The sequence below is a fragment of the Maylandia zebra genome, linkage group LG22 (assembly GCF_041146795.1).
Source record: "Maylandia zebra isolate NMK-2024a linkage group LG22, Mzebra_GT3a, whole genome shotgun sequence".
Lineage (NCBI taxonomy): Eukaryota > Metazoa > Chordata > Actinopteri > Cichliformes > Cichlidae > Maylandia > Maylandia zebra.
In genome coordinates this window covers 18,443,773-18,460,524 of record NC_135187.1, presented here as the reverse complement: position 1 = coordinate 18,460,524, position 16,752 = coordinate 18,443,773, and the positions used below count along the sequence as shown (strand labels likewise).

At 41.2% G+C, this 16,752-nt stretch overlaps 2 protein-coding genes across 4 annotated transcripts; one reads left to right on the top strand and one right to left on the bottom strand.

Annotated features, from left to right (window-relative positions):
- The first annotated feature begins 24 nt into the window (after positions 1-24).
- adnp2b (ADNP homeobox 2b) lies at positions 25-12,352 on the top strand. Its single transcript, XM_004548103.4, has 4 exons — positions 25-354; positions 1,163-1,285; positions 8,100-8,204; positions 8,319-12,352. The coding sequence occupies exons 2-4, from the start codon at positions 1,178-1,180 to the stop codon at positions 11,088-11,090; spliced, it is 2,985 nt and encodes a 994-aa protein (XP_004548160.3). The 5' UTR covers positions 25-354; positions 1,163-1,177; the 3' UTR covers positions 11,091-12,352.
- On the bottom strand, positions 12,349-16,752 carry ggcta (gamma-glutamylcyclotransferase a). 3 transcript variants are annotated; one of them, XM_004548101.4, is made up of 6 exons: positions 16,531-16,752; positions 16,133-16,404; positions 14,232-14,377; positions 13,998-14,130; positions 12,789-12,958; positions 12,349-12,692 (listed from the first exon to the last, which is right to left on the bottom strand). In XM_004548101.4, exons 2-5 carry the CDS (start codon positions 16,250-16,252, stop codon positions 12,803-12,805), a joined length of 555 nt encoding a protein of 184 aa, XP_004548158.2. In that variant the 5' UTR covers positions 16,253-16,404; positions 16,531-16,752; the 3' UTR covers positions 12,349-12,692; positions 12,789-12,802. The 3 variants fall into 3 exon arrangements, with proteins under 3 accessions (XP_004548158.2, XP_076735526.1, XP_004548157.2); XM_076879411.1 differs by having other exon boundaries at positions 12,349-12,958; XM_004548100.4 differs by having other exon boundaries at positions 12,349-12,958; positions 16,133-16,752.

Below are 16,752 nucleotides of genomic sequence, written 5' to 3'. Positions count from 1 at the left end.
GGTCAGTTTGTGCTGTATGCAAATGAGGCAGCTACGTCAGATCCTGAACTTAAGCGCCATTTTTTCCTCAATAGGGGGGAAGAAAGGGACAAAAGCTGGACCAAAAAAGAAAAAAGATAACTTGTCTCCGGAGTGGTTTCGCAAACATCACGTTTCATATTTAAGCAGGGTGTTCGTAGAGCGGTGTGCACGGACAGCGAATGCCGCTCGGGGGAGCGTCTGCGCGCAGCACCGCCAGTAGACGCAGCTCACTGATACACACAGTTGCGGGCCGGTGGAAGTGGGAAAACCCTTAGCTCTGTCGGTGGTGGCACAGCGACAACTAACGTTAATCTACGCTGAAAATTGGACGAGGTAAATATGTGCGAGGAGGCTGTGGGCATCCTCGTGTAGGCGGATGCGCCCTCGCCGTCTTAGTCACCGGCTTGTTGTCAGCGTGCCTCCCCGGGCTTTTTTAGGACTTCAGTACGGCCAGCAGACACATTGTAGTGTTAGCATGGATGGCATGTGTGAGGGGGACAGGCTTTTAGTTTACAGGTGATCTAAATCTCGCACTTTTAACTGACTGAAAATAACTTTTTTTGTAGTGCTCACTGGCGAACGGCTGGTGTTTTTGCACAGATGCTGAGAGTGATATCAGCTGATGCACACTAACTGTTACGGCTTTTATTTGTGTTACCACAGAGCCTGTGCAGACATTATACCCATATTCAGCCATGCTGTGATTCTCATCAATCAGTACTAAATACAGGCAGGTTGTCACTATGCTGCAGTGGATTATTTAACTACATCATTATTACCCCGTCCGTTATTCCATCTTCATTTACTGTTTATGTGTTTTATTTATTGGCATAATAGGGTTATAAATTATTGATGTAATACTGCATACATTACCTGACCTCAGCTAACCTTTGTTATTCTGCCCAGTGTGTGCCATGTTCACCTTTTCACCATACTATTCACTTGTTTTGGGGCTACAGAAAATATTTTTACTAATTTAATGATGCTACAATTAAAAAACAATGGTAATTTTGTAGGCTGAGAAATATGATGTATGTTTGCACTATAAATGCAATAAAAGCATATTTTGATAATTATTTTATAATTAATAGAAGAGCGCGAATGCTTTGTAACCAGTTGAAAACTTATTTTCCTTTATAAGGGCTTGTGAGGAATCATGTATCAGGTCCCAGTTGGAAATATCGAAAAGATCCGCAAAGCGAGGAAGGCAGTGAAGAGCATCTTGAGTGAGATCGGCCTGGAAGACTGTCAGAACCTGCTGAAGGTAGGTTTCTGTCGTGGAGAATAATCTGACAGATCTCTGGGCTTGAGTGTTGTTTACTCTGTTGTGCTCTAGTAACAGCAACTCAAGTAGAAAGAAAGCAGAACATGCTGATTTTCAGAAATGCGTTAGCCCATGTTTGTTTGAAAATAACATAAAAGCATAACATACCTAATTAGTTTAATTGGTGACCGTTCAGCAACATGGCTGGGTATAAGAAGAAGTCTCTTCAAAAAGAATAGTGGCCCTCAGTGTAAAAACCGCAGCATTTGGGTGTTTCATCATCTACATTGTCGTAAAAATGTGGCGTCTTAAGGGTTTTGCGCTGGTTGTGGCTGCGATAGTTGCCCTAAGGAGGCCCGGGATCAGAGAGGACGGAGTGCTCAGTGGATTTTCTTCACTCATTGATTTATTAGAAATGCCAGAGACACAGGGGGTTGGCTCACAGCTGTTAGTGCCCTGCCTAGGCTTTGAGCCGAGGTTGGCAAACGTGTGGCTCCCTCTCCCTGCAGCTAAGACAAAAGAAAGAGAGAGGAGGAAAAAAATGACTTTATTATGGAGTAGTTATTTTTCATTTTTAGTTCTTGTATTTGTGAGTAATGTTTTACATTTTCCAGTTGTAAAAATGTTCTGCCTTTTAAAAAACAAAAAAATGAATCAGTTAAATCAGAGCCTGCACCACCTTACGTTTTGCTGGACCTGGCATGGATGTAGAAAAATAAATGGGTTCAAAGTCCCTTCCCACTGTTTGTTATGGACTCCAACCCAAAAGAGGAAACATTTGATTGATTGATTGATTGATTGATTGAATCTTTATTTTGAACATGTTGAAAAAGTATAAAAAAATAGAATTAAAAGAGACAAATGAACAAAGCAAACAAAAGGAAAACGAGCAACCACAACTCCAAATAACGTCCATGTTCAAAAAGGAGCAGGAAGAAGCATAAGCTTATTTAATCCCACCCCTTTTCCACTATCTAGTATCAATAGACTACAGAAATACCTCCTTGCAATTACATTATATGTTATGTGTAAAAAATTTTTTTTTAATATATACACATATATGTTTCTATCTATCCATACATACGTATATACGCACATACGCACATATACACATTTTCAATAACCCCATTAACACCTCAAGGATACACAACCTACAATTTTTATATATATATATATATATATATATATATATATATATATATATATATATATATATATATATATATATTACCCATACCAACAAACCCGTGCATGCGCACACACATGAAAATATTAGACAAGAACACCCTATCAAATCTCTACCTGTACCCTGTAAAAACCATATCCTTAAACCGCTTTTTAAACTGTGCCATGCTCGGACATTGCTTCATATCTATACTTAGTCTGTTCCACAGCTTCACTCCACACACAGAGATGCAAAAACTTTTTAATGTTGTACGGATACGAGGATGTTTTAAATTTAATTCCCCCCTCAAATTGTATCCCCGTTCCCTTTTAGAAAACATTTTTAGAATATTGTCAGGAAGCAGGTTATTTATTGCTTTATATATAATTTGTGCTGTGAGAAAATGAACCAGATCTGTGAATTTTAGAATTTTTGATTTTAAGAATAGTGGATTTGTATGATCTCTGTAACCAGTTTTATGGATTATCCTTATGGCCCTTTTTTGTAATATAAAGATTGATGATAGCGAACATTTGTAAGTATTGCCCCAAACCTCTGCACAGTAATTCAAATACGGTGCAATCAGAGGAAAGTGGAGAGTCTTACACTGTATTAGCAGATTCGGTGAGCTTGATCTGGATGACAAACTAGCAAAAAGAAAAATAAAACAAACAAGCACGTAGCATTGCTGTTATATTTAGGGAGGGTCAAAAATGTTTCTTTTGATGGTAAGGGTTGCCCACCTCTGCTGTGTGAAGCTGGTCACCTCTGAATGTTGAGAGCTGAATCTTGCATTTTTCTGTTGTCGATATTTTAATGGAAGTTAAGGTGGAGTGTTGGTGGGACAGGCTCTGTTGTTGCTCATTACATGACACACACACAGGACACACACACAGGACACAAACTGATAATAAACAGTAGTTTGTGCACAGAGATTGGTGCACACAGCTGTCAAATTCCGCTTTCACATATTTTGTTTATTTTCATTCTCTGTCAGTGATGGATAATACTTACATAATATACTGACGTCTCTGAAACAATACAGCTGTTAAAGTCGAGTAGATCTACGATGTGTCTGAATCTCAGTCTTATGTTGTCCTGATGTCTCTGAACTAGGGCTGCCACAAACGATTATTTTGATAGTCGACTAGTCACCGATTATTTTTGCGATTAGTCGACTAATCAGATCATGCATCCATTGGACGTAAAACGGATGCTTATTGCACCAGCATGCATCTGCTCTTATATAACTATCATTAGCCTACAGCTTTAAGTGTTTAAGGTATGTGCTAACTAAAAATAAGATGGTAGTTTATTAAATTTTAATGAATTGTGCAGATTGTTTTGGTGAAGTTTAATAAACTCAGCCGATTTACTCAGGAACAAATAAAATACTGAAAAAAGCCAAAGAATAATATTTTTAAGTTATCTAAGTGACTCATATATGTTTAACCTGAGTAGCGAAAGATGGCGGTGGGTTTGAAAACGATTTGCCGGGAGTCCGGTGTTCTCACTGGCTCTAGTGATCCTTGTCCCCGGCTCGCTATCGAGCTAGTGGGTAACAGACGTCTCCGAGAACGTCGGAGCGCTTTTGAAAATATGTGGTGTCTTGATAAACTGAGCAGATATTTGAGGTTTACACAGCTACATTCTCGCCTGAAAACACGTCAAACGTTACAGCTATAGTTTCATATCCTCTTCACATAAGGAAGTACTGTCAACACGCAACTAGGCTGACCTTGTTGCTTATCAGAGAGCCAAAACAAACAGCAGACAGTACAGAAGGTTTGGGTTACAGCATTTTTCAGAGAAGTTCTTGCTTATTTCACTAAGATGATGCCAACCTACATTAGGTATATATTCCAACAGCATGACTCTGCAGTATGAGTTCAGGAGCTAAAATGGCCTGCCTGCGCTCCAGAAATGTCACCCACTGCAGAGATCTTGTACTCGTCGTTGAAAAAGAGGTGGTAATATTGCATCAAGCAAGAATGAGGAAAATATGAAGCTGTTTGCCTCCTAAGTTCTCACATGTTTACAGGGTGTTGTTTAGTCCCAACTTCTCAAAATATTTTGCAAATGGGGTTTTTAATCCCAAACACTCATCCCATTCTGCTGCATCCACACAAACTCATCACTGATTCTGCTTTACAGCTTTACACTGTAAAGTAGGGCTGGGCCATGTTATACCGTTCACGGTAATACCGGTATAATGTTAGGCAACGATAGGAAAATGAAATATCGCGATAGAATATGAGTAAAACGCGCATGCGCAGTGCCTTTGTGTTCATGCGCACATGGCCGATTGTTGAGTGAAACAGATGAACCAGAATTGGTTTGTAAAAATGGTGCAACTTCAGTGATGTGGAACTGGTTTGGTGTTTGTCCGTCAGATACACGACAAAGCACATTTTTTTTACAGAACATGCAAGCGGCCGTCGTTATTGTCGTATTTGTCGGACTAAGATGCTCTTAAATCTGGGAGTAATCTGGGTCCTAAACTCCGTATGCTTCAGGTCAAACGAACACTGCAGCATCACTGAGAGTTAAAAACTGTCTAAATTCTTTCATCTTTAATAAAACGATCAGCATTGCTGCTTTACCAGGTGTAACTATGAAGTTTAACTTCCAGGCATCCATGAAAACAAAAGTTATTACATTTAACGGAGTTAGAAGTTAGCAGGAAGCTAGCGGAAGTTAGCTCGCTAGTTTCGCTAGTTACCTAAGCATGATATTGCATGTTCTGACTGAGAGATTTCTGAAAAAAATCAAACGTACAGCTCTGCTATCACTTCCAACATAAATGAAGACAGGAAACTAAACAGCAGTGACGTTTGTAGGGTTACTGAAGTTGGGCTAGCTGGTATATAATGATGTGCTACGTGACCGCTAGCGACAAAGCTATGTTAGCATAACATAAACAGTGAAGCTGGAGGACGAACACTAACACTTTCCCACTTATAAAAGTTAACGTTAAAGTTCCTGATAGTTAGAGACAAATGCAATCGCATGGCAGGATGCTGTAAAAGGACCAATCTTCAGTCAGGAGAACAACTGAGATAATCCATCCACAATACGAGGTTAGTCATTAATATACTGCAACAACATGGGAATAGAGCAGCTGCCAGAGAATTCAACATTAATGAATCAATGGTACAGAAGTGGAGGAAGCAAGAAGAATGAGTTTAATAAAGTTTGATTTATCTGACTGCTTTGTTTCGCTTAATGTCCCTTATAATCCCGTGCACCTTATGGTCCGAAAAATACGTACTGCACACTGCAGTTTAATGTTGCAAAGCACCTCTTTTTAACCATATAACCATATTATACGTGGTTATGCTCATGATATGTCAGCCCATTTCTACTGGAAATGCCTTTTGGTTAAACTTTCAGCAAGGAATTTGCATTTGCACTGTTACATTTTTCTAAAGCTTTAATGTACATAAAAACCAGCTTCCTGTTTAAGTGAAAATAAATGGAAGGTTGTCTTTTTGCGCTAGTAATGTTGTGGAGTTGTATTTTGTCTCGCATCAATTATATCGTCAATTATATCGTTATCGCAAATTTTCAAATATATATCGTGATAAATATTTTTGGCCATATCGCCCTGCTCTACTGTAAAGTGCAAATGGATCCAATCATCATGATCTCACATTTACATAAGAGTAGCACTCACAGGGAGACTGTATGATGCTTTGTTAAATACTAAACAAGTTGGGCATTTTTCACTGACTAGGCTAGACAGTTAAAAATCAAGATACTGTATTAACTATTAATTGCATCCATTATTGCAGTAACAGTTTACAAAACTAGCTTCAGCTGCTCCCTTGACACAAGGAATCACTTGTAGCTCAGTAGCTCTGCTTGTCTCTGCTCTGACGATGCAATGCACTGCAACTTTATAAAAAAAACAGCAAATGGGGAAAAAACTGCAAAAGCACAAAAAATAGAACGGGATTAGATAAAACAAAATCTCAAAAAACACAAAAGAAGTGCTTTACTTTGACAGAGCATCTACGGAAGTGAAAAGGTGCAGGTAATGTGTGTTTTAATTGGATGATTCATATAATCATGTTTGCTATTAGCCGTTTACTGGTGGTGCCTGGGCGTGACACGGTGGGACCACCTCATGAACATTAACATCCGAAAGCGGCTGGGCATCGCACCAATCACGGAGAAGAGCAAGTAGCACGAGTGCGATGGTATGGACGCGTGGTCAGAAGTGACAAAAACTTGTTGACAAGAACAGCACTAAGACTCAGCGACCAAGGGGCAGACCAAAAAGGTGATGGATGGACCGAATTAAAGACTATGTGAAGAAGATGGAGGTGGCTTTGCAGAAAAGCGGACCTCGCAGAGCGGGAATAATGCTAGGAGGAAGAAAAAGAAGCTATTAGCCGTTTACTGTTAGCTTGCCAAGTCTGCAGCTTTTCCATCTTTATTTTTTTTTTTTGGCTCCACAGAAACACTTCTGTTATGTTTTGTGTTCTTTTGCAGCGTTTTTTCTATTTGCTGGGTTTTTGTTTTTTTTGTTTTTTGTTTTAAGTTGCAGTGTGTTTGGCACCTCAGGGCCACCCAATTTTCTGACACAAACTCTGATATAATTTTTGGTTCCTGGTGTAATTCTATAAATTAGGTTTTAACTATTAAAAAGTAATGACAGCTGCTTTAGGACAGAGAAGCTCTTAAAGAGTTTTTAGGCCTCAGAAACTGCTGCAGCTGGTGGCAGTGGCCTGGCTGGAGGTGTCATGTTTTCAGGTTTCCGTCTGCCCATCGGTCCTATTCTTGTGAACACGATACCTCAGACATGTCTTGAGGGAACTGCCTCTAAAATGACTTGAAAGGATTCGCTTGAACTCGAGAACAAACTTTGTAAAAAAAAGGTCTTTGAGGATGCAAATGAGCATGATTGGTCTGCTTGTAGATGAGGAAAAAGAGTTTGAGTTTTAACCTTAAAACCAAATCATTTAATTTTGGTGTTTGTTTTTTTTTAGCAATTTGATGAGTAAAATATTTAAGTAATAAAAGCCTGCTTTAAAAAATTTTAAAAAGTCAGTTGAAAAAATATTTATATGACCGTTCTTGTGGTTTTCCACTGGAGGGAAGGCCAAAACCCCCTCAGTGAGAGGCCCTGAACCTACATTTCCCACTTCAGATGCTCAGTTTGTGACAATGATCTTTATCACCTTAAAACCTCGAGTGACTGTAAAGATTGTCTTTGTTGCTGGGAGGAAGATGTGTAGAACATGAGGCTTACAATCTGTCATAGCTGTGTTCTGTCTGCTTTATTTTTATTTATTTATTTATTTATTTTTTAAATAAATACAGTTAAATTCCTTTAAAGTCTGTATTACTTTGTTTTACATGAGATGCAGGCTGAAGTGAAGGGTTGGTGGTTGGGGACACCATATCTAGGTTATTCTGTTGTTGTCATGGCAACAGGTGGGGTTGGGTGATGTGATGTGATGTGGCCTGATAACTGTCAAGAGATGTCTGTGGTGTTGGGTAAGTGAGCAGGGTAATAATGAATTGGCATAAGTGCATTAGACTGAATTAACCTTCGCTAAACACAGCTGTAAATGGAAGTTGATAAGTTGGAGTTTCACACAGTGTTTTTACTTTTATTTGAAATATGTGTGTTCTGTGCAGGAAATAAATGAAAACTCTGAGAAAAACTCGGATGAAGATGATGCTTTTCAGGAAACTGAGTGGATGGATTTTGCGGAAGGATACTACAGCAGAATGCAAAAGAAGGTAAACCTGATATTTAAAAAAAAAAAAAAAAAAAATTTTCTCATGCTGTGGATTCTTTAAAAGCACTTTTTTTTGCCTCCTCTTACGCTTTCATTGTCTTTTCTCCGTCCTCAGTGGCCGTATCGGTCTCGATCTCTGTGCTGCAGCCTGTGCAAGTACTCTTCACAAAACATCTACAACTTCAGGAGCCATGTCTCCCGCTGCCACGGTTACGTCCAGTCCTTCTGTGCGCTGACACCCTGCTCACAGTGCGTCTTCATCGGCCACCCCAAGGTTGTGAAGAAGCACATGCTGTTCTTCCACGCCAAACTCCCTGTGTCAAACACCCAGATACCGCTGCAGAGGGAAACATCTTTACCCACCCATCGTGGAAACGAGAGGTATCAGTGTCGAAGATGTGCGTTTCCCACATCTTCTATCTTTGCAATGAAGAAGCACATTATTCTGAAGCACATGGAGAGTTTGGCAGAGCAGTACATCGGTTACAGGTTGCACCTTCAGGGGAATTCATCTGTCAAAGTGTATTGCTGCAAGATGTGCAAGGTGAACACTGGAACTCTAGACCAAATGTTGCATCACATGCTCATCGAGCCATCACATTATACAGTAAGCACACAAGTGCAGGTTCTGATTTATGAGAATAAGAACTACATTGTTAAACCGACTCCTAATGGGAATGGTGTGTTTGTGACATTCCCAAGTATTGCTCCCAAACCACAGCAACCTCAAATGCTCAATAGTAAATCTTTGGTCTTGCCAAGTAACGGCCAACCTGCTGGGACTGTAGTGACATTACAGCAAGTACAAGGGACTGCAAACAGTACCACTCTGATCTGTGGCCCTGGAACAAACCAAGCTTTCCTGCCACCTCAGGCCTCAGCGCTAGTGCAGCTAGCTAGTGCTGAGGCTAAAGGTTTGCTTCAGCCCGGTGCCACGATAGCCCTCCGAAGTGCTTTGCCCCAAGGACCGCCTATGGTCCACCTTCCCACAGTTTCGAATCTTGCTCTAAAACAGGCGCCAGTGACCTTAACTCCCGCTTCAGCGCCTCCTTCAGCTCCTGCTCCTGCACAACAGACCCCACAAGCGCAGCAGATCCTCCTTCAGTCGGGACTGCAGGCGAACGTAGCAGCTGGACCTGGGACTGTACCCAAGCCTGCTGCAGTTACACACAGTTTAGCAACAAACCAAATCGGCCTACAAGGTACTATGTTGACTTCACAGTCTCTGCTGAGTCACCTGATCCCGACTGGCAACAAGGTGAACGGAATGCCCACGTACACTTTTGCTCCCCTGCAAGTAGCAGTGCCAGTCTCTCACAGCACAAGTACTGCCCTCAAGTCAGTTGAACAAATAAATTCCACGCCACAAACTAAGAAATGGATAACCTGTCCCCTCTGCAATGAACTCTTCCCTTCCAATGTCTTTGACATGCACACCGAGGTCGCCCACCAGACAAAATCTTCCTCGTCCAAGTCAGAAAGTGTAGCTGCGCGAGCTGCATTCCTGAAAAAAATGCCTGACAAAACTGTGAAATGTCTAACCTGCAAAATTCTACTATCAGAAAAGAGCGTCTTCCAGCACCTGCTGCATGGCTTGAATTGCTTGTACTGCTCAGCCTTGTTCTTCTCAATCAAACAGCTCATCGAACATGTAAAGCAGCACAATCCTACAAGCAAGGCATACTGTGATTTCCTGAGGCAGAAGTACAGAGTCTACTCAAAGGGTGCTGGAGGGATCCTGTTCCCTTATTTTGACGTTCACACCTCTGCGCCAAGAGAGATCCTTGGTGACGCAGAGGTCAAGCTCGCCTTGGTCACAAGTTCCCTAGATCTGATTTTCTTTAAGTTGCAGCCCAGCAACCACCCGGAAATCTGCTCCGTACCCGTCAAAGTCAACAGCTCCTACTGTCCCTTTTGTGATGAAAAGTTTCAGCAGGAGTCAGACTACTTGCAGCACCTGAAACAGAAGCACTTTGTAGCACCCACTATCCACGCTATTCTCAAGACGGAGGCTTTCAAGTGCATATACTGCAACGGCGTGTACACAGGAAAGGTCACCCAGCAGGCTGTGATGCTCCACATTCAGCGATGTCGTTGTTCACCCAAGCCACAACAACCACCCACACCTGCTGCAGCACCCCAGCCGCCACCAAAACCAGCTCAGCAGGTCAATCAGGCTTCCGGTCTCTACTTCCTTCAAGTACCACAAGGGCTGACTATGAAACAGACATTGACTCCAGCTCGCGTGACTCCAGCTCGTGTGGCTCCAGCTCGGGTTGCTCCAGCTCGCTTGATTCCTATCGTGCGCCCCACAGAGCCTCCGGAAACCGAAGCAGAGCTGCAGTCGAAGAGGAGACTGGAAGCTGCGTGGCGGGAGGTCCTCGAGGCCAACAAACGAGAGCGAGAACACAGGGCAGCCATGCGCAAGAAGCGAGAGCAGGAGAAGTTGTTGCCTCCGCCAGAGCCCGAAGTTCAGAGCGACATGGCGGTCAAGCTGCTGCTGGAGCCCACCCCAACGGAGCGCCGCTGCAGCGAGGAGCGTAGAGACTTCATATCCAAATACTTCAACGTGAACCCGTACGCGACCAAAGCAGAGACCGAAGAGCTGTGCAAGAGGCTGTCTCTTACCAAGGCGGAGCTGGCGGCGCTCTTCAGCAAGAAACGCAGCAAGTGCATGAAGAGTCTCAAGAGGAACACTGCAGGCATCCTCCTCGGCTTCAACATGGCCGAACTGAGCAAACTCAAGCACAACCTGGTCATCCCGGAGCAGCAGCCTGCCGAATCAGCAGCTGACACGACAGAGGAGATGGAAAGCGGCGAAGACGCACCAGAACCGATGGACGAAAGTGGAAATGAAAAAGTCACAGGTGGGGAGCAGATGGAATGAGCTCAGAAGTGCGTGAAAGTGGAACCTGAAAAAGTGCAAAAAAATAAATAAAAATAAAATAATGCATTTAAAAGAAGAAAATAAGCTCATTAATAATGACCACGTTTGTGTTAACAGTCATCTGAGAGGTTGATCAAGCATTGTAAATGAATGATGTATAATCTTACATAGAAGCTTACCTGTAACAGAGGGTGGTTTATTAATGTAGCCTTCATTATTAGTGCTTCGTTTGACTTCAGTACTTCGTCAGTGGTCCATATTTTTCCACAGAAATGCAAAGCCTTGTGGGAAAGCAGGTCCAAGTGTATTGTCTGATACATTGCATTTAGCTAGATACGATATCTCTTTCCACAATGGTTTCGACTTAAGTGCTTCTGCCTCTTTTTGCTGCTTTTTGCAATCATTATTTTTGTTCATTTGTATTTGGTGCACACCGCAACACAAACAAGCTGATCAAACCAAGTTTTCCCTTTCCATTTTTTTTTGTTTGCTTGTTTGTTTTAACCGGTTCTCACCTTTGCCTTTTGATTTCTGCCACTGGATCTTTTAAGATTACTCACTCCACTTGTCCCTCAACATTTATACAGTTTAAGGAGATTACTATCTTTTTTATTTTCAATTTTTTTTCTCGCCCAGCTCACCAGCTCATGTGGACCTACTGAGATGAATGCTCATCTCACAGTGTGGAAGTTAATCTTTTAAAGAATGTATAAGTGTTTTGAGTTCTGAACTTGCTGTTGGCCATGTTCCCCGCATGAGCCTTTGTTTTACTTTCAGATTAGATTATAATTTGTGCCATTGTGAAGTCTGCGCATTTCCTCAGATTTGAGGAAATTGTTCGGGAGATTCAGCAGAACCTAGAACGTGTTATTGGGTGTTCCCCGCATCGGTTTTCTGTTTTGTTTTCTATATACTTGTATTTTCTATAAGTCCAAGAGTATAAATATATTGAAATATTGGGAGGCGTTAAAATAAATACACTGTCCAAAGCCACTGTGGTGTAAACAAAATAACATGGTTTCCTTTTACACGAATGGTCCATTTTTATTTTCATTTTGTAATAAAAATGTAATTTTTAATTAAGCTGTGTTAAAGCATCCCAAGGTATGTTTTTATTTTCCTTTTTTCCCCCCTGTGTGTAATTACAAACTGCAGGCCCCTCTTTCTTTTCCTTTTTTCACAGAAGTGAACAAACTGGTTTAAAGTCATAATACAGGCAGTGCATTATGTGTAATAAAAGGCAGACAAGTTTAGAGTCTTAAGGGTGTGTCATCAGTGTTTAATATACCTCAGAGGAACACTGTGGTAACAAGTGTCTGCGCTGCATATTTTTAGTCTTTGAAATGAAACACATTTTTCAACACAATCTATTTGCTCAGCGGTGATTAAGACGTGGTTTGTGCTGGGCTCAGCCAAACGTCTCGTTATTAAATTGCATGCATTATTAAGTTCTGTCCACACAGTGGTGCCACTTTCATAACATGAGAGTTATTTGTGAAACAAAAAACATTTTTCCCTGTCCTGTTAATTATATCTCAGTCTCAATCTTGTTATATAATGGTAATCATTTATAATCATGTTTGAGGTTAAAAGGTCCATAATCTGCAAAAAAAGAAAACAAAAAAGCGATAACTTCCTCACCACAGTTCCTCCACCAATTAGCTGCTTTATATCTCATTCTGGTGCATTTCTGCTCACTTTCATTTCCAAGTTCAGGAACCTGAATTTGAACTGTTTAATCTCAGGTTCGTGATCGTTGGGATTTGGTCCAGGATCGAGGGGCCGCTGTAGTTGTTGGTTTGAACGGCCTCCAGGCTCTTCTTGTACTCTACGGGGAGTCTGTGCTGCTCCGCGCCCAGACACACCACCTTACGTGAGGCACAGCGTGATGCATACATGAGCAGATATTATGTTAAATATTACGTTTTGTTTTTTGTTTTAAAAAAAGAGAGATTTGTGTTGCAATGTACAGTAACACTCCCTGGCCACTTTATTAGGTACACATGTTCAGCTGCTAGTTAGTGCAATCTCTAATCGCCCACCAATCTCATGGAAGCAACTCTGTGCTTTTACAGATGTAGACATGGTTGAAGATCAGAACAGGAAATATAGGTGATTTAAGTGACTCTGAACGTGTCGTGTTGGTGACAGATGGTCTGCTGATCTGCGATTTTCCCACACAAGCATCTCTAGAGTTTACAGAGCATATTCTGCAAAAGAAGAAATTGAGACTCTCTGTGTGAAAATATCTTGTAGAGGTCAGAGGAGAATGAGGAAAATTAAACTTAATGAGTTGAACAACAGAAGGCTGGGAAAACTGTGGCTTGGTCTGATCAGTCTGGAGTTCTGCTGCAGTGTTCAGATGGTAGGATGAAAAATTAATGTAAACAACATGAAAGCATGGATCCATCCAGCCTTGTTTCAACAGTTCACGCTGGTACTAAGGGAGTGGGGGCTATTTTCTTTGCACACTTTGGCCTCTACTGAGCATTGTGTAATGCTACAGCCTACCTGAATATTGCTGCCTGAGTATGTCGCCTTTATAACCACACTGCAGCCATCTTCTGATGGCAGCTTCCAGTAGGATAAGACACCACGTCACAAAGCTCAAATCATGTCCACTCAAATGACATCCACAGTCACCAGATCTCAGTCCAGTAATGCACCTTTTGGATGTGCAGCTGACAAATGTGCAGCAACTGTGTGATGCTGTCCTGTCAATATAGAGTAAAATCTCTGATGAATGTTTCCAGCACCTTGTTGAATCTGTGCTATGAATAATTAAAGCAGCTCTGAAGAAAAAAAGGATGGTCCAACCTGGCGCTAGTAAGGTGTACCTAATAAAGTGGTGGGTGAGTGTATCTTATTTCATTGCATACTCTAAGAATCAGGGTGTTTTCCTTGCACCTGTTTGTATTGTGGCGAGGGAGGACAGGCGTGGAAGTTGTTCATCTGATACGTCCTGCAGAGCACGGTCCCGTTATCAGTCTCCACTGAGACCTCCAGTGGAGAGTATACACCAGCCTTCACTGCTTCCTGGCTAAAGAAGAACAAAAATTTAAAAAACAAAACAGTTGGTTAAAAGTACACAAATTAACTCAGAAATGGACCAATAGCTGCGTGTTCATGTGTGGCTCTCACTCATCAAGGCTTGAGAGGTGTTCGTTGTTCAAAGTCCAGATGACCCCCCACACTTCTGCGCCTGGATACGACTCAATGGTTGCCACGCCACCGTGCCAAGCATTGTCTATGTGTTCTTTCCACAGGCCAAAGTTCAGTTTGTAGTCCTATACACACACACACACACACACACACAGAACAATGCCAGTCATTATGTGGAGATTTGCTACTTCTAATGCTCTTCATCTGAGTGGGAAACACTTTTCTTACCTTTAACATTATCTGCAGCTGGATACAAAGTAACAGCATTTCAACCAAGTCTCTTTGTTTTACTGTTATAATGTAAGAAGGGTGTTGTTTGTGATTTCAGCAGTGCCCCCCCCCGTGAGCTTGTTTTGCTGTTATACCAGAGTCAAACTGCAGTACACCCGAGTCCTGTTATTACAGCTGGCACATCAGAGGAGGTAGAGCAGCAACCTTTATTTGGCCAATCTAAGATGCTAATGCAGGAGGGGGCTGACTCAGTTGTTTTCCATATCCTTCATTCCTTCAAGACTTTTGAGAAATAATAAATTGTCATTTAAACCACTCGTTGACAAAGGAGGGTTGAAAATAACTAGTAAATATCTCCCTCTTGGTACAAACGTGGTTAATGTTTAAATTTGTTTTTGCTAGCTAATGATCTGACACAAACAGGGGAGGTGCAACTCTCAGATGAACTCAGCTTCATCGGCAACCAGTCAAATCAATTATATAAACCACATTTAAAATTTTGGTATGATTTACGATAACTGTACTGTTTAATTTTCCATATAAACAAAAAGGAAGAAGGACTGCTACTGTTTACAGCTAGTGTATATAGTTTTAGATTTTATTATGAGCTCATCAATTTCCTATAGTTTTGAATTTTCTAATTCATTTGAATTTTTATTCAGTTTATTATTATTATTTTTTATTAGTTTCAGTGTCAGTTTTAGTCCTCCAGCATATGAAGGGCATGTGCTGGATAAACAGAATAAAAACAACTTTTTCAAAGCAGTTGGCTCACAGTCTTGTTGACATCCGAAGTCTCATCGGGCAAGGTGTGAATATAGATTTTTACCAAACTACAAACTACTCAAACTAGGGATATTTTCCACTATGCTTTCTGTATTATTACTTATTATTATTTAGTTAGTTTTCCAAGTTAAGCTTAAGTTTATTAATTTTTTCTACTTTTTATTATTGCTGAGCCAAAAAGTGATTTCCAATGTTTCTTTGTCTTTATTACATGTAATATTTTTGCTTATGTTGATAAATGCCCTTATGACTCAGCATTATTGTACCTACTCTGCGTCCTACATTATAATCAATCTAGTTCTTTTTTTATACACACATATACTACAATTATTGCAATTTCCGATTCCCTTGTGTCCATATCTCTTTAAAAAATAATGTAAAAAAGACAGATTAAATTGATAAATTGAGGCTATATTAACCTCACACTGGAAAAACACCTGATTGTACCTTCTACCTAATACTGATTTGATATCATTCGTGAAACATTTTGGACAGGTTATAGACGCACAAATCACTTTTTGGACGACACCTCTGGCTAAAATACCCGAGGTCCAGCTGCGTTCACGTTGCCAGGGAACGAAGGTGATGTCAAAATCACTACACTGTGAACTTGGAGGTGTTCGTATTAACCACTAGAACAGTTAAGACAGAGATTAATACGTTAACAATTTAACACACCGCACAACCAAGCTAAAAATATGTTTATATTTAATGCAACCAAACAAGCCGTTTCATGGTCCCCGAATCTCTCATAATATCTAAATGTCACAAACTCGATAGCACATCATTGCCAATAGGTGGTTTACAGAAGCAATAATAAAGACTAAATACAATAATAATAAAGCTGTTTTTATTGTACACACCTTCAGGCGACCGGTCTTATAAAATGTCGCCGACGGGTTAGCCAGCTGTAGCCTTTCTTTCAATAAGTTGCTTCCGAAGGCGAAATACAGGAAGAAACCAGCGGCTCCCGACATCTCCATCTTACTTCGTGTGGCTCGAGACCAAACGGGCACGAGGAACCTCTATGCTTCTTGCAACCAATGTTGGTGTGCCGCTGTTCCAGATCTACTGGCGTTTAGATCAACTGGCGTTGGTCGAACAGATGTGTGGCAGTCTTGCGTTTCAGTAGCTCCTACCGACAAACCAGCAAAAAAACGCCAAATGTGTCACCTGTGACACTTGTGAGGTTGTCTCAAACACACTCCGTCAGTCTTGATGCTGTTGAACAACAAAATGTTTAAAAATGTGGCGAGTTTACCTGGTGATATCCTCATGCGCGACGCGATCGCGAAAACAGCAAACAAGTAACACCACGCCGTTGTTGTTCACAGGACAGCAAGAGTAAACGATCGGGAGACTGTTGTCGTCGTTATCGTTCCCCTCGCACGGTTTATTTCTCCGAATTCAGCGTTTTTGCTTCACAACTACAGCGTGCTGTTTACTTTGTGCACTAACATGGACTCGAGTCAACCAGCGCCAC